The following is a 25,928-nucleotide window of genomic DNA, read 5'->3' as shown; positions in this document are numbered from 1 at the left end:
TTAACTTTGCTATTAGGTACATAGCAACATTGGCTAGGAAAAGGTGCCAATTCAACAGCGCACTGATGTGTTTCAGAATTGCCGACAGCGACCACTACCCAACGTGTCGGCGGTTCTGAAACACACCAGTGCGCTGTTGAACTGGCACCTTTTCCTAGCCAATGTTGCTATGTGCAAATATCCTTTATTATGACCATTGTTTTTCTTCTTCACTCTCAAAAGATGGAACTCAAATGTCTTGCCAGTTGATAAAGCGAGCGGTCTTACTCTGTATCATGGTGTGCAAACAAACATGTTTTAATATACTATTTGTACAAAATATGGTATATAGAAAGTGTCTTAAATAGAGTTTCATGGGGGCAGGGGTGTGTCAGATATAGCTATTATAACATTTCTATGCCAACATTTGTTAACCACTAGTTTTACTGCTCGAGACAGTAACAATGGCTTTATAGAAACAGTTTATTTACTCTAACACATACATGAACAAAGCACCATATAAACATAAAGACTGATACAGACGTAAGCCTACCTGCCTTGAGTCAATGTGGCCATTTTCTTTTTTCATAGCAAACACTCCAAATAACAAAAAGACAGCAGACTTTCTTATATTACAGCATGCTGAATAGAAAACCTGCATAAGAGAATCAGACAGAGCAAACTAGAGACAAATGTGAGATGACAGTATAAAAGTGCCATTCATTATACAGCAGTTGAAATACTGACAATTAAGTAATTAGCACATTTTACATAATTAAAATCATGGAAATATGAGAGGGGAGGGGTTTAAGGAATAGACCATCTTTGAGAGCAAAACCCCCCCCCCCCCCAAAAAAACCTAGACAACTAAGACGTTCTCTTCCTCTAAAGAGGATGAAGATCGGATTATTTTTGAGTCGATGGTGAAACCGGTACTTTGCTGTGTCCCTCGCACCATAAGACAAGTAATACAGCTAAAAGGAAGTGGCCAGGGTGCTACGGCACCCATTTCCTCCTTGCACCCGCCACAGTTTAACAAAAAGGGGGGGGGGGGTTGGTCAGAGTAGAAGATGGCACAGAATGCCTGTCAAGAGTTTTAAATAGAAGTCCTTATAAGCGAGTCCCGATGTGAGAGGGGCACATTCATAGAGAAATAGGGGCGGTGATCCACGTTTGATCCATTCCTTCTGCCGAAGCCGAACTATCTTCACCCTTATGAAGGGGAGAATTTTTTGGCCTGTGCTCGAACTCTTTTTTCATATTCTACTCTGTTTTGGCTGGGGGAAAAAAGAGGGGTTTAGTAAAACAACTGAATGATCGAAATATAGTGTTACATCCACCATATCCCTATCCAAAAACAAGACTGCAAACTGGAAGAAACTCCCTCGATTTTACTGCTGTGCTTTAATTAATTGTTACTTTTATTTCTTATTATTTGTTGGGGTATAAAAAAAAAAGAAACTACATTGTTGGTTAGGGTTTGTAAGTAAGCATTTCACTGTAAGGTCTACCTGTTGTATTCGGCACATGTGACAAATACAATTAGATTTGATACTAGCAGGACTCACCAGTAAATTGTGTATGCCTCTGCTTGGGCTGGATCCTGGATATTGGGCTCATTTAAGAGTTCCTGTATTCCTAATAGGATCTGTAAGATATGACAATACATAAGGATCACGTTAGTTGGACATAGCCATTTGGTGCCCATAGTTTGTAAGTCAATCACCAGGATATCCTAACCTGCTTGATGGTGATGGCTGGTCGCCAGTCCTTGTCTTCCTCTAGAATGGATAGGCATACTGTGCCTGACGGATATACGTTAGGATGGAAGAGTGGAGGCTCAAATTTACCTAAAAAAATAGAAAAACAAGAGGGAATCATTATGGGGAAAATAGGTGATGAGATAAGTTCTAAGTCCTGTTCCAACACATCTTTCCTACCTTTGTGATCACCAATTTCACCTGAAATTCCGAGGGGGAGAGAAAAAAAACGAACGTACACTTTGGGGGCGAGGAAGGATAGTCATCCTTGAACAGCATCCGCAGTTTGAACAAGCCTCCTTCCCATGGGGTCTGGGGATGAGTCATAAGCGTTTAAAATGTTTATTTATTTAACTAGGCAAGTCAGTTAAGAATAAATTCTTATTTAATAATGGATCACAAACACTTGCGAACTATGTGAGGGTCAAGGATGACCCATCCTAACAATCTTTGGTTTCATACAAGATATCCACTTTTCAGTGGTGGTGTATGAAACTACTACATATGCAGGTGCAAAACATTTACTCTCAATGATCTACTACCAACTATGCACATATGGAGTGCTATAAACAATGACTATTTTTAACTGCATGTGTAGAGAATTGGCTGTACCTACCCCCTTCTTCCCAGGAATAGCACATTCCCAGTTCATCAAGTTCATCGTTCCATCTGGGTTTTTTGTCGGCACAGCCACAAAGCCCTGAGAAAGAGGTGCATCAATCAGTAAAATGCTGAAACATGGAGGCGACGGCAGTGGATAAATGCCACAACAAGGATCACATCACAGTATCTCTGTGCATTCAAAAGTTCATCAATAAGATGCAATTGTGTTCGTTGTCCGTAGCTTATGCCTGCCCATACCATAACTCCACCACGGGGCACTCTGTTTACAACATTGACGTCAGCAAACTGCTGACCCACACGACGCCGGTTGGACATTGGGCTGTTTTACCCGCCACACCGGCGGTCAGGAGTCATGACCACAGTCAAATTCCACGTGAACATTTAGTCATGGTAACCCTTTGGCCACAAAAGGCATGGATTTTTTTTTTAGGGGGCATTACGGCCACACAAGGGGGATGTCGCCGGGAAATTAGAGGCCTGGTGAGAATATTATCAACTGCTTGTCAAAATGTGAATGAGAGACTGATGAAGTGTGTGCAGCCTGCACAAGAAAGAAAGCAGAGCTCATGCATTTCATGCAACTTTTTTCAAATCATTAGTAGCATCATGCAGCCTTAAAATGGATTTTATTATAAAAAAATAAAATATAATCTAAAAATAGGGCCTCCCGAGTGGCACAGCAGTCTAAGGCACTGCATTCCTCAGTACGAAATCCTCATCGACCCACTGTACTGTCAGACTCAGCATGCTCATGGGACTGACGTCGCTGGTCCAAATGTCAGTCGTGAAGCCAATAGCAGTAGCTCAAGGATGTGCATTTCAACAATACTGTGTAACTCCGGTAGGAGTTAAAAATAGCACCTACTTGGTAGTGTGTACTAGTGCTTGACCACTCAGCGAAAGCCAACATCATCCACGACAGAGAACGATTGATTGTGAAGGGCAATGAATTCCAATACCTTGGCATTAATGGATTTCGCCTTTGAGTTGTCTTACTGAAAATGTCTTACTCTTTCAAATGACTGCTCGACTTGAACTTGTTTAGTTGGAAGTGCGCTTAGTGTTCTTCTGCTTTTGTTCTGTGTAGTGCTGTATTTTTCATGGCATCACCTGCAAACATTATATTGGTATGCACGTCAATTTGACATCGGAGTTAAACTAGACATTGGGCCGATGCTGATGTTGGCATTTTTTAGCTAATATCAGCCAATTACGATATGATCACCGATATATTGTGAATCCCTAGTTACATCCTTCTTCTAAAATGTATTAAATACTACCACCCCCCCCCCCTCAAATCTACACACAAAATAAGTTCAAGTTCAGTGGTTGGGCCACTCAAGGACATTCAGAGACTTGTTCCGAGGCCACTCCTGCTTTGTCTCGGCTGTATGTGTAGGATCGTTGCCCTGTTGGAAGGTGAACCTTCGCCCAAGTCTGGTCCTGAGCACTCTGGAGCAGTTTTTCATCACGGATCTCTGTACTTTGCTCTGTTCATCTTTCCCTCGATCCTGACTAGTGTCCCAGTCCCTGCTGCAGAAAAACATCCCCACAGCATAATGCTCCCACCACCACGCTTCACCGTAGGGATGGTGCCAGGTTTCCTCCAGATGTAGTGCTTGGTCTTCAGGCCAAAGAGTTCTAGCTTGGTTTCATCAGACCAGAAAATCTTGTTTCGACTGGTCTGAGAGTCTTTTGGCAAACTCCAAGCGTGCTGTCATGTGAGGAGTGGCTTCCGTCTGGCCACTCTACCATAAAGGCCTTATTGGTAGAGTGCTGAGAGGTGGTTGTCTTTCTGGAAGGTTCTCCCATTTCCAGAGAGGAACTCTAGAGCTATATCAGAGTGACCATTGGGTTCTTGGTCACATCCTTGACCAAGGCCCTTCTCCCCCGATTGCTCATTTTGGCCGGGGCGGCCAGCTCTAGGAAGGTGGTTCCAAACTTATTTAATTTAAGAATGACGGAGGCCACTGTGTTCTTGGGGACCTTCAATGCTGTAGAAATGTTTTGGTACTCAAATCAAATCAAATGTATTTGTCACATACACATGGTTAGCAGATGTTAATGCGAGTGTAGCGAAATGCTTGTGCTTCTAGTTCCGACAATGCAGTAATAACCAACAAGTAATCTAACAAACAATTCCAAAACTACTGTCTTATGCACAGTGTAAGGGGATAAGAATATGTACATAAAGATATATGAATGAGTGATGGTACAGAGCAGCATAGGCAAGATACAGTAGATGGTATCGAGTACAGTATATACATATGAGATGAGTATGTAAACAAAGTGGCATAGTTAAAGTGGCTAGTGATACATGACATAAGGATGCAGTAGATGATATAGAGTACAGTATATACATATTCATATGAGATGAATAATGTAGGGTATGTAAACATTATATTAGGTAGCATTGTTTAAAGTGGCTAGTGATATATTTTACATAATTTCCCATCAATTCCCATTATTAAAGTGGCTGGAGTTGAGTCAGTGTGTTGGCAGCGGCCACTCAGTGTTCGTGGTTGCTGTTTAACAGTCTGATGGCCTTGAGATAGAAGCTGTTTTTCAGTCTCTCGGTCCCAGCTTTGATGCACCTGTACTGACCTCGCCTTCTGGATGATAGCGGGGTGAACAGGCAGTGGCTCGGGTGGTTGCTGTCCTTGATGATCTTTATTGCCTTCCTGTAACATCGGGTGGTGTAGGTGTCCTGGAGGGCAGGTTGTTTGCCGCCGGTGATGCGTTGTGCAGACCTCACTACCCTCTGGAGAGCTTTACGGTTGTGGGCGGAGCAGTTGCCGTACCAGGCGGTGATACAGCCCGCCAGGATGCTCTCGATTGTGCATCTGTAGAAGTTTGTGAGTGCTTTTGGTGACAAGCCAAATTTCTTCAGCCTCCTGAGGTTGAAGAGGCGCTGCTGTGCCTTCTTCACGATGCTGTCTGTGTGAGTGGACCAATTCAGTTTGTCTGTGATGTGTATGCCGAGGAACTTAAAACTTACTACCCTCTCCACTACTGTTACATCGATATGGATAGAGGGGTGTTCCCTCTGCTGTTTCCTGAAGTCCACAATCATCTCCTTAGTTTTGTTGACGTTGAGTGTGAGGTTATTTTCCTGACACCACACTCCGAGGGCCCTCATCTCCTCCCTGTAGGCCACCTCGTCGTTGTTGGTAATCAAGCCTACCACTGTTGTGTCGTCCGCAAAATTGATGATTGAGTTGGAGGCGTGCGTGGCCACGCAGTCGTGGGTGAACAGGGAGTACAGGAGAGGGCTCAGAACGCACCCTTGTGGGGCCCCAGTGTTGAGGATCAGCGGGGTGGAGATGTTGTTTTGCATACCCTCACCACCTGGGGGTGGCCCGCCAGGAAGTCCAGTACCCAGTTTCACAGGGCGGGGTCGAGACCCAGGGTCTCGAGCTAGGAGGGTACTATGGTGTTGAATGCCGAGCTGTAGTCGATGAACAGCATTCTCACATAGGTATTCCTCTTGTCCAGATGGGTTAGGGCAGTGTGCAGTGTGGTTGAGATTGCATTGTGTGTGGACCTATTTGGGCGGTAAGCAAATTGGAGTGGGTCTAGGGTGTCAGATAGGGTGGAGGTGATATGGTCCTCTTCCCCAGGTCTGTGCCTCAACACAATCCTGTCTCGGAGCTCTATGGATAATTAATTCAACCTCATGGCTTGGTTTTTGATGACATGCACTTTCAACTGTGGGACCTTATCTAGAAAGATGTGTGCCTTTCCAAATCATGTCCAATCAACTTCATTTCCCACAGGTGGACAATAAAGTTGTAGAAACATTGAGGATGATCAATGGAAACAGGATGGACCTGAGCTCAATTTAGAGTTTCATAGCAAAGGGTCTGAATACTTATGTAAATAAGGATTTTCAGTTTTTAATTTTTAATACGTTTGCTCAAATTTGAAAGAATGTTTTTTTTCCCACTTTGTCATAAAATAAAATGCAAATTAATTAGTTAAAAAATCACTGTGATTTTCTGGATTTTTGTTTTAGATTCTGTCTCTCACAGTTGAAGTGTACCTATGTTAAAAAATTACAGACCTCTACATGCTTTGTAAGAAAGAAACACTGCCGATTTTGCAGGTTATCAAATACTTGTTCTCCCCACTGTATGTATGGATGTATGCACGCACACAGAGTGTAAAAAAACATTAGGAACACCTGCTTTTTCCATGACATACTTACCAGGTGAAAACTATGATCCCTATTTGATGTCACTTGCTAAATCCATTTTAAACAGTGTAGATGAAGGGGCAGAGACAGGTTAAAGGGTTTTTAAGCCTTGAGACATGGGTTGTGTATGTGTGCCATTCAGAGGGTGAATGGGCAAGACAACATATTTCAGTGCCTTTGAACGAGGTATGGTAGTAGGTGCCAGGCGCACCGGTTTGTGTCAAGAACTGCAATGGGCTGGATTTTTCCATGCTCAACAGTTTCCCGTGTGCATCAAAAATGGTTCACCACCCAAAGGACATCCAGCTAACTTGACAACTGTGGAAAGCATTGGAGTCAACATGGGCAGCATCCCTGTGGAATGGTTGAAACCTTGCAGATTCCAGTCCCGACAAATTGAAGCTATTTGAGGGCAAAGGGGGTGAAACTCAATATTAGGAAGGTGGTCTTAATGTTTTATACACTCACTGTATATATTTTTTTTTACTCAAACCACCCATGGACCGGATTGGACCCCCTTGGTGCTGGATGTGGGCTGTATGTTCGACACCCCTGGTCCAGAACTACACACTGAAAATGTGACGCTTGACTGGCATAAATACTCACGAAAGGGTGGTCTTTTCGCCACGCTTTGCGCTCCTGAGCAAGCCGGCTCAATGCAATGCCAGACATGACTAGTGGGCTCCTGAAACAGCAGAAGTAACAAACAAGTGTGCTTTCAAAGACATGTAAATACAAAATCTAAGAAATTAGGTTAAATGTATAATTTTGTCAACCTTACACAAAATACTCCAATGCCAAAGTGGAAGAAAACGTTAAATGTTTTAAAGATAAAAAATAAAACACCTTGATAAGATAAGTATTCACCTTGAATCAATACTAGAAATCAATATTAGAAACACCTTTGGCAGCGATTACAGCTGTCAGTTCATGGGTAAGTCTAAAGGCGGCAGCGGAGCCTAACCGAGAACCGAACAAATGTGCTTTTATACTCCCTTAAGACCTTCGGGGGAAAAAAGCGACAACTGTACGGTTTGTCCACTTTGAGACGCCATAGCCAGTATATGCTAACAACATTTTTAAATAAAAAAATACTAAGATAAATCAAGAAATCTGTCATTAATTGACATTTTTGCCGAGTTCTTAGTCGCCTAATTTGACATCTAACTAATATGTTGGAACAAAAATGTAGTCATAATATATGCACAAACTCTCCCGAACTGTTTCGGCTGGGAAGCATGCAAACACCTTAACCAAAATATGCCACAATGTAGAATTGCCTTGTGTATCCCACAAAAAAGGTTCACTGTTATAAGCTAACTTATTTTTTAATTAATTTAAGGAAAATTCCTCAATTCCCAGCCTTAACATCCAATGGAAAATTTTTGAAAAAAAATCAGGAAAGTTTCCGACCTTTTGCAACTCTATTGGCCATATATCACAAACCTCCGAAGTACCTTATTGTTATTATAATCGTAATTAGTGCAGTCAATTAATGTTGTCATACCTGTGGTATATACGGTCTGATATACCATGGCTGTCAGCCAATCATCATTCAGGGCTCAAACCACCCAGTTTATAATTACAAACAATTTGTAGACTGCAAATTTATTGCAAAACACCAAGCAGATATTTTTGACTAAAACATAATCATTTCAAACCTTGCTTACATTTGTATGCGATCACATCTCTCTCTGTGTGGGAATGGTTGGGAATAAAAGCTAACATTACCAAGAACACAGTGAATGTTCCTGAAAAGTGCTTGAACAACTAAAAATACAATTTCGTAACATTAAACATTCTTGAAAATGCAAGCGTCTTACACCCTTCAAAATATTAGAATCTTGGGTAATCAAACTACGTTTTCCAATTTAAAATAGCTATTACAGAGAACAAATCCCATGCTTTTGTTTGAGAAGAGCAATCAAGAACAGAAACATTTTCCGCCATGACAGTTTAGACTTTCACATCTGAAGGTAAAATGTGACTTATGACTTATGACTTACATTCTGATATTTTGCTCTTATATTTTTTGCAGGGAGAATTGACCGAAGTGAGCTGATTTGAAGACAACGATAAATGACTACCTGACGCACCAATAATTATAACGAAGCTTCATTGATTGACTATATTTCTGCCCAATGATCACTGATCTTCTTTAAATCTAGCTGGGTAGATAGCCAATGAGCTGAGGTAAGCGCCAGTATGTAATGGTTTGGGGTTGGACCACAATTCCTTGGTTGTAATCGCACGCGCAGGGAACTCCATTTTCGCCTTGACGATCAGAGCAGTTGCTGTAAAGGCTTTTTACGCGCAGCTGTATTTCGTAAAGTTGTAGTTTCAACGATTTCATTGAAGATATCCTGGCGAATACTTCATGTAAAGCGAAGTCAAACTCTAAAGTAAAAGTGAAAGTGAGACAGATTTTTTGTTTGAGGAATCTTGGAGTGTTATGATTCAAACGAACTGAGGAGCTGTTTCTGCAAGGACAGGACGTACTTCTGGACGGGTAAGTGCTAACGTCGTTTTATGAAATATAAATATATATTATATATATAAAAATAAAAAATACATTTTTGCATTGAAATGTGTAGTTTGTTTTTGTGTGTGTGTGTTGGTTTGTTTGGGTGTGTGTATATATATATATATATATATATATATAAAACAATGGCCGGAGTTGAATGGAACACCTTAGTGACTGTGCCCTCTGCTCTATACAATCAATATATATCTGTTTATTTTATGTGATGATAAAAGGCTCATACAATACAAATATTTTTTAAATGTTTTCTTTCACAGTGATAGCAACTCCGACTGGGAGGCCCCGGTGCCAAGCTGCCCGCTCTACCTGTGCCCCCAGTGGTGTTCATATGCCACAGTTCATTACTGCAGGCATGACTGTGCCTCAGGGCCAAAAGGGCACAGCATGGAGGCGTCGTTGTGTTCTGTGTCGCATGAAATGCACCACTTGTTCAGTTTGCCTCTGCTTTACATCAGAAAGAGACTGCTATGGGACATGGCACAGGAAGCAAAATATTATGACGAGGACTTCCAAGGGGTGTGTACTGTTTAAAAAAAAATATATATTTATTTTCTAACATAAAAAATAAAAAATGTTTTGTGTGTGTGTGTGTTAGAATTGCTTTTTGATGTGTTGTATATAGTTATTTGCACTGCTGTATATAGTTATAGGTCATTTCACCAATTCGGCCACTTGGGTACATTTGGGCAACTTGTGTGGGACACCTGGGTGACTTCATGCTAAATGTCATGTAGCTCACCCATTCCTGAAGTTATCAGTCTGAAACTTTGCACACCTACAGTAGCCCTCTTGTGTTACCCATCAAAAGCATCTCCAGCATCCTATTCTAGTACATGTGAAAGATGATGCTTACAACAATAAAAAAAAACGTATGCTCTTTCTTTCTCTTTTCTTCCACCAGATCTACTGTGTTATATTCTCCTACATTCAATTAACATTTCCACAAACTTCAGAATGTTTCCATTCAAATGATACCAAGAATATGCATATCCTTGCCTCTGGGGCTGAGCTACAGGCAGTTAGATCTGGGTATGTCTTCAGGCGGAAATGGAGAAAAAAGGGATGCAGCCATAACAGGTTTTAAACTATCCCCAATTCAATGGAATTGCAACCTGCATGCAGTGCATTCTTCCATCACATGTGCAGTGCACTCTTCCATCACATGTGCAGCAGATTCTCAAGATCTTGCACACTAATGAGATGCTATTGAGCCCACACTACTACACTGTCTGAGCCAATACTGGGTGGGGTGAATATATTTTATAGGACATACATCATTTTTGGTTAACTAGTAAATAGTAGCCTACAGCAAAGTGTGTTTAAATCATTTCTAATTTGTTAACAATTTCTGCTAGTTAGTTTTCTCTACCATGTGTGTTTTTAGCTTGCTTGAGCCTCCCAACTGAGGTGTGTAAATTCACCTGTTTCCATACATGTTTCATTTTAAAACATGTATCTAATCTAATTGCTTAACTATTTATCGGTACATGGAATTGTATTTTATTTGTGTCTCGCCACTTTGGCCTGGATGAGGGGCAAGGTTCTTGGCAGTCTGGCAAAGTACACTTTCAAGCAAGGGCTTTGGAATGGAGATGCAATATGGCAGTCGTGCCAACATAGCTCATCAGCCACCTGGTGGAAGGGACTTTGTGGATCTGAGGCTCATTCCGCTGTTGCCTCCATCATCCTCCAAATCCCACCAACATCAGCCCCCTCAGAGTGCAACTGGTCCTTGTTTGAGAACACACCAGGCTGACCAATACAAGGGTTGAAAAATTGGTGGCCATCCAGGCCATCCATTTTGAGCCTGACAATGAGCAATCAATCCTCAACAAGTTTGAAAAGTGACCGTGAAGATGAGGCCTCAGTCTGATGTTCAAGAGGTGGACATTGAGGAGGTCCAGGGAAAAGACATGGAAGCCTGAGAGGAAGACAACCAAAGCTTTAGTTTCTAGACTATCATTTCACAGATGTATGTTGAAAATGTTTTTCGGAGATGCGATGGATCATTGGGGATCATTCCTTTTTGTTGTTCAGTCAAATCATCCCATGTGAAGAGTCAACTCAATTCGTAGCTAAATTTAAGTATTTAATCATTTGCAATTATGTCTACTTATGGTAAAATGTTTGGTTTATGTTTCTGTCTCCATATGATATGGTAAATATATCCAATACAAGAAACATCTACATTTAAATGGTATTAATATGCATTCTTTCCATTAATTCCCATATACAGTTGAAGTCGGAAGTTTACATACACTTAGGTTGGAGTCATTAAAACCCGTTATTTCATCCACTCCACAAAATGTATTGTGAACAAACTATAGTTTTGGCAAGTCGGTTAGGACATATACTTTGTGCATGACAAGTAATTGTTCCTAAAATTGGTTAGACAGCTTGTTTCACTTAACTTCTTGGTGACTGGGGGGAGGCAATATTGAGTAGCTTGGATGAATAAGGTGCCCAGAGTAAACTGCCTGCTACTTTAGTTACATTTACATTTAAGTCATTTAGCAGACGCTCTTATCCAGAGCGACTTACAAATTGGTGCATTCACCTAGTTGGATAGATTTGGATAGAAAAACACTCTGCAGTTTCTAAAAGTATTTGAATGATGTCTGTGAGTATAACAGAACTCATATGGCAGGCAAAACCCTGAGAAAAATCCAACCAGGAAGTGGGAAATCTGAGGTTTGTAGGTTTTCAACTCATAGCCTATCGAAGATACAGTGAGATACTGGTCATGTTGCAGTTCCTAAGGCTTCCACTAGATGTCAGTCTTTAGAACCTTGTTGGATGCTTCTACTGTGAAGGGGGGCCGAATGAGAGGGGATTGAGCCAGGTGTCTGGCAGATTGCCACGAGCTCGTGACGCTTGATGCAAAATCACCGCATGTTTTGGAACTACTGAACATAAAACGGCAATGTAAAATTTGATTTTTGGATATAAATATACACTTTATCGAACAAAAATACATGTATTGTGCAACATGAAGTCCTATGAGTCTCATCTGATGAAGATCATCAAAGGTTAGTGATTAATTTGATCTATTTCTGCTTTTTGTGACTCCTCTCTTTTGCTGGAAAAATGGCTGTGTTTTTCTGTCACTTGGTGGTGACCTAATATAATCGTTTGTGGTGCTTTCGCTGTAAAGCCTTTTTAAAATCAGACACGGTGGTTGGATTTACAAGAAGGGTATCTTTAAAATGGTGTAAAATACTTGTATGCTTGAGGAATTTTAATTATGAGATTTTTATTGTTTTGAATTTGGCACCCTGCCAGATTTGACGCTAGCGTCCCACTTGTACCAGAGAGTTTAATTTCATGTAGCCTAGGCCTACTGATTGTATGAATTTGGGACTCATCATCCCACAACTGTCCCAGAATGTTTGGAATAGGCTATTTATTTTTCGACAAGCTGATCAATAGAATAGGTAGCCTAAACTATTCTACTAAAGTAGATTGACATAGGCTAGTGATTTTGTTGTTTGTTACTCGTGTTGTTGGCTGAGGAAAAGTAAATGGAAAGTAATTCCAAAAGTTCAAAGAAGGACCGCACATTGTTGCATCCTCAACTTGCATGTTCTGTTAATATGAATGACCATATTCTAAATGCGATCTCAGTCATTCCCCAATGCATATGGATCCAGTAAATTAAATGTTACCGGTCAAATGTCCTGCCCCACATTGTCCAATCAGTAACCCTGAATGTGTTTGGCCCAAACATAAGGCATTTAGGACAAAAAGTGCTCTTTTTCAGTTTTACGTTTCTGGGTGGTTTAATATATCATCCACAACATAATTATTAACTTGAGAGAGAGATATTCATTGTCTGATTTGTTATCGTAACCCATCACTGCACATCTTTAAAGCTTTTGAAAAGCTCTGGACTTTGTAATCGAATCTGTGCTTAATATTCAACACTTGACAGAGACCCTACGAAAGTATTCAGACCTCTCGGATTTATTCACATTTTAATGTGTTACAAAAGTTAGATTAAAATGGGTTTCATGTCCATTTTCCCAACAATCTACATAAAATACTAAAATGTTAAAGTAATACACCTTTCGGCCTAAATGCAAAGCCTTAGAGTTGTTGGATTTGACCCAACCAGGAGTAACTGCCTCCTTTTTAAGCATGGTGGTTACTGCATCAGGGTATGCTTCACAAAAGGCAAATACTGGGGAGTTTCAGGATAAAAATTAAATGGGATGAGCTACGCATAGGCAAAATCCTAGACGAAAGCCTGCTTTACACCAGAGACTGGGAGAGGAAATGCACATTTCAGCAGAACAATATAACCTACAACACAAGGCCAAAATTGAGTTGCGTACCAAGAAGACAGTGAATGTTCCTGAGTAGCCAAGTTAAAGTTGACTTAAATCTGCTTGAAAATCTATGGCAAGACTTGAAAATTGGCATCTAGCAATGGAGCCCAACAGAGCCTGAATAATTAAGAAAAAAAAGGCAAACATTGCACAATCCAGGCGTGCAAAGCTCTTAGACTTACCCATAAGACTTGACTGTAATCGACGCAAAAGCTGTTTCTAACATGCATTAGTATTCCGCTCCCTGAGTCAATACAACTATTTAAAAAATAAACTCAAATTTTACTTCTACTTTGCCAAAGTATTTTGTGTAGATTGTTGACCAAGAAATTACAATTACATTTATTGTAATCCCACAGGGACAGATGAAGGGTTAGTCAACCCATATAATTTCATAGAGTGAGTCCATCTATCGTAAGTGACTTCCACTAAATACTCCTAAACTAATTTAGGCTTGCCTTAACAATGGGCGTGAATTCATATGAAACTATATTATAGTTTATTTTTTAATGAATTTGTCAACATTTATAGAACTCTATTCACTTTGACATAATGGAGTAGTTTTGTCTAGATCAACGATAAATAAAAATACAACTCAGTTAAATATATTTTAATGCAACAAAATAAAAATATCCCAAGAGAGTTGAATACCTACTGTGTGTGTGTGTGTTACACAGGGGCAAGAAAAAGTATGTGAACCCTTTGGAAATATATGGGTTTCTGATAAATTGGTCATAAAATTTGATCTGATCTTCATCTAGGTCACAACAGACAGTCTGCTTAAACCAATAACATACAAATAAACGTTTTCATATCTTTATTGAACACACCGTGTAAACATTCACAGCCCAGGGTGGGAAATATAAACTCAGCAAAAAAAGAAACATCCTCACTGTCAACTGTATTTATTTTCAACAAACTTAACGTGTAAATATTTGTATGAACCTAACAAGATTCAACAACTGAGACAAGCTGAACAACTTCTGCAGACATGTGACTAACAGAAATTGAATAATGTGTCCCTCAAAAGTAGTAGTCAGTATCTGGTGTGGCCACCAGCTGCATTAACCTGTTTCTCCTACCCCCTACTTTTTCGAACATTCTGTTAAAAATCGAGCAACATTTCAGAGCCCTGCTGCTCATGCCAGGAATATAGTATATGCATATGATTAGTATGTGTGGATAGAAAACTCAGACGTTTATAAAACTGGTTAAATCACGGCTGTGACTAACAGAACGTGCGTTTCATCGAAAAGTGCAGGAAAATCTGATCACTGAAAATGGAAATATATATCCATCCGCCACTTCAACCCATTGATAAAGGCGAACCACATTAAATGGGGCTGAGGTTGCAATACCTACAGCTTCCACACGATGTCAACAGTCTTGTCATGTGCCTAAGCTTTGTTTCTTGGTCAAACGAAGAGACAAGCCATTTGTTCAGGTCTCCGACCGGATATTTTGGTTGAGATTTACCCGGACATTATTTCCAGACGGACAGCTAAAGAATATACATCGCCTCGTGATCAATTTGATCGCGTATTAACGTGTACTAATACCTAAAGTTGCATTACAAAAGTATTTCAAAGTGTTTTGTGAAAGTTTATCGTCGACTTTTTTCATTTAAAAAAATGACATTACGTTATAAGACGCTATTTTTTTTCCGTTTATCACACAGCTTTCAGAGATCGATATCTAGGCTATATATGGACCGATTTAATCGAAAAAAAGACCCAATAGTGATTATGGGACATCTAGGAGTGCCAACAAAGAAGATGGTCAAAGGTAATGAATGTTTTATATTTTATTTGTGCGGTTTGTGTAGCGACGACTATGCTAATTATTTTGTTTACGTCCCCTGCGGGTCTTTTGGGGTGTTACATGCTATCAGATAATAGCTTCTCATGCTTTCACCAAAAATAATTTTAAAAATCTGACTTGTTGCCTGGATTAACAACGAGTGTAGCTTTAATTCAATACCCTGCATGTGTATTTTAATGAACGTTTGAGTTTTAACTAGTACTATTAGCATTTAGCGTAGCGCATTTGTATTTCCAGATGTCTAGATGGGACGCCTGCGTGTCAGGTAGGAGCAAGAGGTTAAGTACTACAGTGCATCTCCTCCTCATGGACTGCACAAGATTTGCCAGTTCTTGCTGTGAGATGTTACCCCACTCTTCCACCAAGGCAACTGCAAGTTCCCGGATATTTCTGGGGGGAATGGCCTGAGTCCTCACTCTCTGATCCAACAGGTCCCAGACGTGCTCAATGGGACTGAGATCCGGGCTCTTCGCTGGCCATGACAGAACACTGACGTTTCTGTCTTGCAGGAAATCACGCACAGAACGAGCAGTATGCTGGAGCGTCATGTCAGGATGAGCCCGCAGGAAGGGTTCCACATGAGAGAGGAGGATGTCTTCCCTGTAACGCACAGCGTTGAGATTGCCTGCATTGACAACAAGCTCAGTCCGATGATGCTGTGACACACCGCCCCAGTCCATGACGGACCCTCCACCTCCAAATCGATCCCGCTCCAGAGTACAGGCCTCGGTGTAACGCTCATTCCTTCGACGATAAACGCGAATCCGACCATCACCCCCGGTGAGACAAAACCGCGACTCGTCAGTGAAGAACACTTTTTTCCAGTCCTGTCTGGTCCAGTGACGGTGGGTTTGTGCCCATAGGCGACATTGTTGCTGGTGATGTCTGGTGAGGACCTGTTTTACAACAGGCCTACAAGCCCTCAGTTCAGCCTCTCAGCCTATTGCGGACAATCTGAGCACTGATGGAGGGATTGTGCATTCCTGGTGTAACTCGGGCAGTTGTTGTTGTCATCCTGCAACTGTCCCACAGGTGTGATGTTCGGATGTACCGATCCTGTGCAGATGTTGTCACATGTGGTCTGCCACTGCGAGGATGATCAGCTGTCCGTCCTATCTCCTTGTAGCGCTGTCTTAGGCGTCTCACAGTACGGACATTGCAATGTATTGCCCTGATCACATCTGCAGTCCTCATGCCTCCTTGCAGCATGCCAAAGACACGTTCACGCAGATGAGCAGGGACCCCGGGCATCTTTCTTTTGGTGTTTTTTAGAGTCAGTAGAAAGGCCTCTTTAGTGTCCTAAGTTTTCTTAACTGTGCCCATAATTGCCTACCGTCTGTAAGCTGTTAGTCTTAACAACAGTTCCACAGGTGCATGTTCATTAATTGTTGGGAAACAGTGTTTAAACCCTTTACAATGAAGATATGTGAAGTTAATTGGATTTTTACAAATGATCTTTGAAAGACAGGATCCTGAAAAAGGGACATTTCTTTTTTTGCTGAATTTATGTGATCCCTTGGATTTAATAACTGGTTAACCCTCCCCTGGCAGCAATAACCTCAACCAAACATTTTCTTTAGTTGCGGATCAGACCTGCACAACAGTCAGGAGAAATTTTGGACCATTCCTCTTCACAAAACTATTTCAGTTCAGCAATATTCTTGGGATGTCTGGTGTGACCTGCTCTTGAGGTCATGCAACAGCATCTCAAATTGAGCTGAGGTCAGGACTCTGACTGGGCCACTCCAGAAGGCATATTTTTGTCTATTGAAGCTATTCAGTTGTTGATTTACTTCTGTCTTTTGGGTCATTGTCCTGCTGCATCACCCAACTGTTGAGCTTCATTTGGCAGACAGATAGCCTTACATTCTCCTGCAAAATGTCTTGATAAATTTGAGAATTCATTTTTCCAATGATGATAGCAATTTGTCCAGGGCCTGAGTCAGCAAAGGAGCCCCAAACCATGATGCTCCCTTAGCCATACTACCATACAGTTGGGATGAGGTTTTGATGTTGGTGTGCTGCGCCTTTTTCCCCTCCACACGGTGTTGTGTGTTCCTTCCAAACAACTCAACTGTAGTTTCATCTGTCCACAGAATATTTTGCCAGTAGCGCTGTGGAACATCCAGATGCACTTTTGCAAACTTCAGATGTGCAGCAATGTTTTTTTGGACAGCAATGGCTTCTTCCGTGGTGTCCTCCATGAACACAATTCTTGTTTAGTGTTTTACCTATTGTAGACTTGTGAACAGAGATGTTAGCATGTTCCAGAGCTTTCTGTAAGTCTTTAGCTGACACTAGGATTCTTCTTAACCTCATTGAGCATTCGGCGCTGTGCTCTTGCAGTCATCGTTGCAGGACAGCCACTCATAGGGAGAGTAGCAAGGTTCTCCATTTATAGACAATTTGTCTTACTGATGATGGCTTTTAGAGATACTTTTGTAACCTTTTCCAGCTTTATGCAAGTCAACAATTCTTAATCTTAGGTCTTCTGACATCTCTTTTGTTTGAGGCATGGTTCACATCAGGCAATGTTTCTTGTGAATAGCAAACTCATATTTTGTGAGTGTTTTTATGGGACAGGGCAGCTCTAACTAACATCTCCAATCTCGTCTCATTGATTGGACTCCAGGTTGGCTGACTCCTGACTGCAATTAGCTTTCAGAAAAGCCATTAGCCTAGGGGTTGACATACTTTTTCCAACCTACACTGTGAATGTTTAAATTATGTATTCAATACAGACAGGAAAAATACAATAATTTGTGTGATATTAGTTTAAGCACACTATGTTTGTCTATTGTTGTGACTTAGATGACGATCTGATCAAATTTGATGACCAATTTTATACAGAAATCCAGGTCATTCAAAAGGGTTCACCATACAGTGGCAAGAAAACGTATGCATGCATGCAAGCACACAAGCAAAGTTTGGGTTCACTTAGAAATGTACTTGTTTTCTTTAGAAAAGCAGCAAAAAAAATTGTCCATTAAAATATCAAATTGATCAGATAATGGGCCTCTGTACGCCTATGTAGATATTCCATAAATCAGCCATTTCCAGCTACAATAGTGATTTACAACATTAACAATGTCTACAATGTATTTCTGATTAATTTTATTGGACAAAAATGTTTGCTTTTCTTTAAGAAACAAGGACACTTCTAAGTGACCCCAAACTTTTGAGCGATAGTGTATATATACACACACACACACACGCCATCGGAAAGTATTCAGACCCCTTAACTTTTTCCACATTGATCAAATGTGGTTCAGAACTTGATTTTTTAATTTTGTATATACATCACATTTACACAAGTATTCAGACCATTTACTCAGTACTTTGATGAAGCACCTTAAGCAGCGATTACAGCCTTGAGTCTTCTTGGGTATGACGCTACAAGCTTGGCACACCTGCATTTGGGGAGTTTCTGCCATTCTTCTCTGCAGATCCTCTCAAGCTCTCTCTGGTTGGATGGGGAGCGTTGCTTCACAGCTATTTTCAGGTCTCTCCAGAGATGTTTGGTCGGGTTCAAGTCCGGGCTCTGGCTGGGCCACTCAAGGACATTCAGAGACTTGACCCGAAGCCACTCCTGCGTTGTCTTGGCTGTTTGCTTGAGGTCGTTGTCCTGTTGGAAGGTGATCCTTAACCCTAGTCTTAGGTCCTGAGCGCCCTGGAGCAGGTTTTCATCATAGAACTCTGTGTACTTCACTCCTTCCATCTTTGCCTCAATTCTGACGAGTCTCCCAGTCCCTGCCGCTGAAAACATCCCCACAGCATGATGCTACCACCATGCTTCACTGTAGGGATGATGCCAGGTTTCCTCCAGACACGACCCTTGCCATTCAGGCCAAAGAGTTCAATCTTGGTTTCATCAGACCAGACAATCTTGTTTCTCATGGTCTGAGAGTCTGTAAGTGTAATGACAAACTCCAAGTGTGCCGTCATGTGCCTTGTACTGAGGAGTGGTTTCTGTCTGGCCACTCTACCATAAAGGCCAGCCAGATTGATGGAGTGCTGCAGAGGTGGTTGGCACCTACTACCATACCCCATTCAAAGACACATACATTTTTGTCTTGCCCATTCACCCTCTGAATGGCACACACACAATCATTGTCTCGAGGCTTAAAAATCTTTCTGGAAGGTTCTCCCATCTCCACAGTTGAATACTGGAGCTCAGTCAGTGTGACCATTGGGTTCTTGGTCACCTCCCTGACCAAGGCCCTTCTCCCCCGATTGCTCAGTTTGGCCAGGCGGCCAGCTCTAGGAAGAGTCTTGGTTTCTAAACTTCTTCCATTTAAGAATGATTGAGGCCACTGCATTCTTGGGGACCTTCAATGCTGCAGAAACATTTTGGTACCTTTCCCCAGATTGGTGCCTCTGACACAATCCTGTCTCGGAGCTCCAAGGACAATTCCTTCGACCTCACAGCTTGGTTTTTGCTCTGACATGTACGGTCAACCGTGGGACCTTATATGGACAGTTGTGTGCCTTTCCAAATCATGTCCAATCAATTGAATTTACCACATCTGGACTCCAATGAATTTGTAGAAACATCTCAATGGTGATTCATGGAAACAGGATGCACCCAAGCTCAATTTTGAGTCTCATATCAAAGTGTCTGAATACTTATGTAAACAAGGCATCTTTTTTTTTAAATAAATGTCTAAAAACCTGTTTTATATATATCAGATCAGCCATTACTCACCTTGAACTGGACGAAGATTTTTTCTTTAATGAGTCCGACGCGAAGGATATACTACTTCTCCGAGACCAGGCCAAAATCTCCGTTGTTCGCGTGAAGAAAAGATGGAAATACAGGGGGCGGAGATCGGGGTGACTTGTTAGAATTCTTCGTCGAGTGGGTAACCCGCCGTTACCATCCGTTCTATTGGCCAACGTGCAATCACGGGGGGGAAAAAATTAGGATGTCCGTTCAAGACTATCCTACCAAAGGAACATTAAAAACTGTAATATCTTGTTTCACCGAGTCGTGGATGAACGACGACACAGACAATATACATTTGGCTGGGTTTTCCTTGCAACGGCAGGACAGAACAACCATGTCTGGTAAGACGAGGGGTGGGGGGTGTGTCCATTTGTCAATAACAGCTGGTAAGCAATGTCTACCTGAGGTAGAGTACCTGATGATAAACTATAGACCACACTGTCTATTTTTCGTACCGTCTATTTACCACCAAAAACTGATGCTGGCACTAAGACCGCACTCAACGAGCAGCATAAGGCCATAAGCAGGCAAGAAAATGCTCATCTAGAAGCAGAACTGCTAGTGGCCTGGGGACTTTAATGCAGGCAAATCCATTTGACCTAATTTCTACCAATGTCACATGTGCAATCAGAGAAAAAAAAACTCTAGACCACCTTTACTCCACACACAGAGACACATACAAATAATTATATCCTCCTGATTCCTGCTAACAAGCAAAAACTAAAGCAAGAAGTACCAGTGACTCGCTCAATAGGGAAGTGGTTAGATGACGCGGATGCTACAGGCCTGTTTTGCTAGCACAGACTGGAATATGTACTGGGATTCATGCAATGGCATTGAGGGGTATACCACCTAAGTCATTGGCTTCATCAATAAGTGCTCCCACGCTGAGGTCTGTCCAACGCTGGTCCGACCAAGCTGATTCCACACTCCAAGACTGCTTCATCACGTGGACTGGGATATGTTTCATATTGCGTCAGACAACAACATTGACGAATACGCTGATTCGGTGTGCGAGTTCATTAGAACGTGCGTTGAAGATGTCGTTCCCATAGCAACGATTAAAACATTCCCAAACCAGAAACCGTGGATTGATGGCAGCATTCGCGTGAAACTGAAAGCGCGAACCACTGCTTTTAATCAGGGCATTTAACACCATAGTAACCTCCAAGCTCGTCATCAAGCTCGAGACCCTGGGTCTCGACCCCGCCCTGTGCAACTGGACTTCCTGACGGGCCGCCCCCAGGTGGTGAGGGTAGGCAACAACATCTCCACCCCACAAAACTAAGGAGATGATTGTGGACTTCAGGAAACAGCAGAGGGAACACCCCACTATCCACATCGATGGAACAGTAGTGGAGAGGGTAGTAAGTTAAGTTCCTCGGCATACACATCACAGACAAACTGAATTGGTCCACTCACACAGACAGCATCGTGAAGAAGGCGCAGCAGCGCCTCTTCAACCTCAGGAGGCTGAAGACATTTGGCTTGTCACCAAAAGCACTCACAAACTTCTACAGATGCACAATCGAGAGCATCCTGGCGGGCTGTATCACCGCCTGGTACGGCAACTGCTCCGCCCACAACCGTAAAGCTCTCCAGAGGGTAGTGAGGTCTGCACAACGCATCACCGGGGGCAAACTACCTGCCCTCCAGGACACCTACACCACCCGATGTTACAGGAAGGCAATAAAGATCATCAAGGACAACAACCACCCGAGTCACTGCCTGTTCACACAGCTATCATCCAGAAGGCGAGGTCAGTACAGGTGCATCAAAGCTGGGACCGAGAGACTGAAAAACAGCTTCTATCGCAAGGCCATCAGACTGTTAAACAGCAACCACTAACATTGAGTGGCTGCTGCCAACACACTGACTCAACTCCAGCCACTTTAATAATGGGAATTGATGGGAAATGATGTAAAATATATGACAAGCCACTTTAAACAATACGGTCCTTCTGTAGCTCAGTTGGTAGAGCATGGCGCTCGTAACGCCAGGGTAGTGGGTTCGATCCCCGGGACCACCCATACGTGGAATGTATGCACACATGACTGTAAGTCGCTTTGGATAAAAGCGTCTGCTAAATGGCATATATTATTATTATTATTATTATATTACTATCTAATATAATGTTTACATACCCTACATTATTCATCTCATATGTATACGTATATACTGTACTCTATATCATCTACTGCATCTTTATGTAATACATGTATCACTAGCCACTGACTATGCCACTTTGTTTACATACTCATCTCATATGTATATACTGTACTCGATACCATGTACTGTATCTTGCCTATGCTGCTCTGTACCATCACTCATTCATATATCTTTATGTACATATTCTTTATCCCCTTACACTTGTGTATAAGACAGTAGTTTTGGAATTGTTAGTTAAGATTACTTGTTGGTTATTACTGCATTGTCGGAACTAGAAGCACAAGCATTTCGCTACACTCGCATTAACATCTGCTAACCATATGTATGTGACAAATAACATTTGATTTGATTTGATTTAAGTACATAGACGTCGTCGTCCCCACAGTGACCGTACGTACATATCCCAACCAGAAGCCATGGATTATAAGCAACATCCACACTGAGCTAAAGGCTACATCTGCAGCTTTCAAGGAGTGGGACACTAATCCGGACGCTTATAAGAAATCCAGCTATGCCCTCAGATGAAATATCAAACAAGCAAAGCATCAATACAGGACTAAGATTGAATCCTACTACACCAGCTCTGACACTGATGTGTACCTACCAGGCGAGCTAAATTCCCTTCATGCTCGCTTCGAGGCAAGCAACACTGACGCATGCATGAGAGCACCAGCTGTTCGGGACGACTGTGTGATCACGCTCTCCATAGCCAATGTGAGTAAGACCTTTAAACATTTACAAGATCGCTGGGCCAGACGGATTACCAGGACATGTACTCAGAGCATGCGCGGACCAACTGGCAAGTGTATTCCCTGACATTTCAACCTCTCCCTGACCGAGTCTGTAATACCTACATGTTTCAAGCAGACCACCGTAGTACCTGTGCCCGAGAAAGCAAAAAGGTAACCTGCCTAAATGACTACTGCTCCGTAGCACTCACATCAGTAGCCATTAAGTGCTTTGAAAGGCTGGTCATGGCTCACATCAACACCATCATCCCGGAAACCCTAGACCCACTCCAATTTGCATGGTATCCCAACAGATCTACCGATGACGCGGTTGAGAATTTGTCACCTATGTGAGAATGCTGTTCATTGCCTACAGCAGTGTTCAACACCATTAGTGCCCACAAAGCTCATCACTAAGCTAAGGACCCTGGGACTAAACACCTCCCTCTGCAACTGGATCCTGGACTTCCTGACAGGCTTCCTCTAGGTGCTAAGGGTAGGCAACAATGCATCTTCCATGTTGATCCTGAACACTGGGGGCCCTCAGGGGTGCGTGCTTAGTCCCCTCCTGTACTCCCTGTTCAGCCACGACTGCGTGGACAAGCACAACTCCAACTACATTAAGTTTGCTGACGACACAATAGTGGATGCCTGATCACTGACAAGACAGCCTATAGGGAGGTCAGAGACCTGGCAGTGTGGTGCCAGGACAACAAACTCTCCTCTAACGTGAGCAAGACAACAGAGCTGATAGTGGACTACAGGAAAAGAAGGGCCGAATACGGCCCCATTCACAAGGCTGTAGTGGGGCGGGTTGAGAGTTTCAAGTTCCTTGGTGTTCCCATCACCAACAAACTATCATGGGCCAAACACACCAAGACAGTCGTGAAGAAGGCTCGACAACACCCTTAGGAGACTGAAAAATATTTGGCATGGGTGCCCAGATCCTCAAAGTTCTACAGCTGCACCATCGAGAGCATCCTGATCAGTTGCGTCACCGCCTGGTATGGCAACTGCTCGGCATCACAGTGCATCATTAGGGCCATGCTTCCTGCCATTCAGGACCTATATACTAGGCAGTGTCAGGGGAAGATCCCAAAAAGTTGTCAAAGACTCAAGTCACCCAAGTCAGACTGTTTTTCCTGCTACAGCATGGCAAGTAGTACCAGAGCGCCAAGTCCAGGTCCAAAAGGCTCCTTAACAGATTCTACCCCCCCAAGCCATAAGACTGCTGAACAATTAATCAAATGGTCACCGGACTATTTGCATTCACCCCCCCCCCCCCCCCCCCCCCCCCTTTGTTTTTACACCACTGCTACTCGCTGTTTATTATCTATGCATAGTCACTTTACTACATTCCTGTACAAATTATCTTGACTAACCTGTACTAACCTAACCTGAATTGACTCAGTACCCACTGTACATAGCGGTAAATATTTTCGTAACTATTTTTCTTTAACTGCATTGTTGGTTAAGGGCTGTAAGTAAGCATTTCACAGTAACGTCTACACTTGTTGTATTACACACATGTGACAAATATAATTTTATTTGATCCTGTACACCGGGGTAAATACCTGGTTTACAAAGTCTAGCCTATATTAGTCAAAAAACAAAAACATGTATAAACAGTGGCCTCAAAGACTAGAGTTTTACATTCATAGATAGCAACTTATATTAATGATGTTGACTTCCCTAGAAAGGTCCTGGTGTGTACTGTAGGTTATGTATCCAAAATTTAGGGTGTCCACCAACTCTGCCTAGAGTGGGTAAAAACGCGCTATGGTGATGAAATATAACTTCCTTATGTTATTAAAAAATACATTTTACCAAGACAAATATGATTTTTCATGTTCTGAAACGTTCAGTGGTCTCCAACATATCAAGATTATATCCAAAAAGTGTTATTTCGTAACCTAATACATCCATAATAAGCACCTAACTCTGTTGACGTATCGGTGCAGGTTTCTCATAATTTTACATTTTGTGGTCATTGTCTTCAAAAGTGGTTTTCGCGGATGGCAAAAAGCTGAATTGGCACGAGCTGAATTCAAATGTAAAGGCTTTGAAAATAAAAAGCTTGGTATAGACTCATTTCTCCGTTGACATTTCAGAGATTTTTTGAGAAAGCTTACAAAAAGAACAGGGATTTTGAATTAATATGAAAATCGTATATTAAAATATCGCAAACTCGATATCCCTCTAACCTCTATTTTGCTTTATTCGAGAAGATGAGTTCAACAGAAAAATGAGCCAGTCAGGTTGCCAGCAGACTTAATTATTGCACAGAATCCAGCCAAATTGACGCGATTTTCCTGATAATTTGCCACTTTTGGGTTTGCCACTATGATATTGTCATAGACTGAGCACACCGCAACAATCATAGCTAGCTCGCATCATAAGATCGGACTGTTAATCTGCGCCAGAAACTCTCAACATTTTTAGCGCAAAATTCTGTCTGCTCGTTAGCTGGTGGTAGCAATGCCAGCGACAATACAAATTACGTACGAAAGAAATTACTCATGTTGCAAATTCCAGATCAGAAACTGGCCAACAATATGTTCGACTACCCTGGCCATATGTGGAGCGCGGTTGGCGAACGGAGTCTGCTTGAGCACTTGTCGTTGTTTTTTCGCATATTGTTGTGGCAACGAGACCCGTTCATATCATCTGAAGCCCATAAATAGGTGATGCTATGTTTTCCCGCTTTCTTTAGTTTACAACAGAAACTCACAAATGTGCAATAATATCACCCATGACTGAGCAGGACAAAGGACCGAGGGCTTCCCAAACTGGCGCACATTTACGCATCAACCAACTAACGAAAATGGCGCAAACTCAGGCAGATTATATAACCTCGTATTACATAAATACATAATTGTAAGGACACGGGCGACATTCTCTTACCTTTCAATATGGCTATAATGACTCGTATTATTTTAACTGGATGAATTAGTCGTGTTTAAATCGGGATAAAGCCCGGTGAAGTTTCCCTCCTGAAAAAACACCCGTTCCTGCCCAAGCCAAATAACAGGACCAGTAACATAGGCAATCTCCCA

General features: G+C 42.0%; 1 protein-coding gene across 5 annotated transcripts; it reads right to left on the bottom strand.

Annotated features, from left to right (window-relative positions):
• Nucleotides 1-444: 444 nt before the first annotated feature.
• LOC124039895 (SUMO-conjugating enzyme UBC9-B-like) lies at nucleotides 445-25,909 on the bottom strand. 5 transcript variants are annotated; one of them, XM_046356419.1, is made up of 8 exons: nucleotides 25,777-25,909; nucleotides 19,955-20,134; nucleotides 7,165-7,243; nucleotides 2,356-2,439; nucleotides 1,979-2,051; nucleotides 1,720-1,829; nucleotides 1,548-1,627; nucleotides 445-1,256 (listed from the first exon to the last, which is right to left on the bottom strand). In XM_046356419.1, exons 3-8 carry the CDS (start codon nucleotides 7,228-7,230, stop codon nucleotides 1,193-1,195), a joined length of 477 nt encoding a protein of 158 aa, XP_046212375.1. In that variant the 5' UTR covers nucleotides 7,231-7,243; nucleotides 19,955-20,134; nucleotides 25,777-25,909; the 3' UTR covers nucleotides 445-1,192. The 5 variants fall into 5 exon arrangements, with proteins under 5 accessions (XP_046212375.1, XP_046212376.1, XP_046212377.1 ...); XM_046356420.1 differs by having other exon boundaries at nucleotides 19,955-20,193; nucleotides 25,777-25,902; XM_046356421.1 differs by having other exon boundaries at nucleotides 19,955-20,188; nucleotides 25,777-25,898.
• Nucleotides 25,910-25,928: the final 19 nt, after the last annotated feature.

Source organism: Oncorhynchus gorbuscha, linkage group LG07, assembly GCF_021184085.1.
Source record: "Oncorhynchus gorbuscha isolate QuinsamMale2020 ecotype Even-year linkage group LG07, OgorEven_v1.0, whole genome shotgun sequence".
In the NCBI taxonomy this organism is placed as follows: domain Eukaryota; kingdom Metazoa; phylum Chordata; class Actinopteri; order Salmoniformes; family Salmonidae; genus Oncorhynchus; species Oncorhynchus gorbuscha.
The sequence above is the reverse complement of the archived record's forward strand: the minus strand, read 5'-3'. Positions and strand labels throughout refer to the sequence as shown.

What these genes read in the sequence shown, in the direction of transcription:
- LOC124039895 (XM_046356419.1), bottom strand. Translation starts at nt 7,230, where the DNA reads ATGTCTGGCATTGCATTGAGCCGGCTTGCTCAGGAGCGCAAAGCGTGG. An exon ending in GGCGAAAAGACCACCCTTTC is followed by an intron (nt 2,440 to 7,164) that starts GTGAGTATTTAT and finishes CCTCTTTCTCAG; the next exon opens with GGCTTTGTGGCTGTGCCGAC. An exon ending in TCCTTCCTCGCCCCCAAAGT is followed by an intron (nt 1,830 to 1,978) that starts GTACGTTCGTTT and finishes CTATTTTTTTAG; the next exon opens with GTAAATTTGAGCCTCCACTC.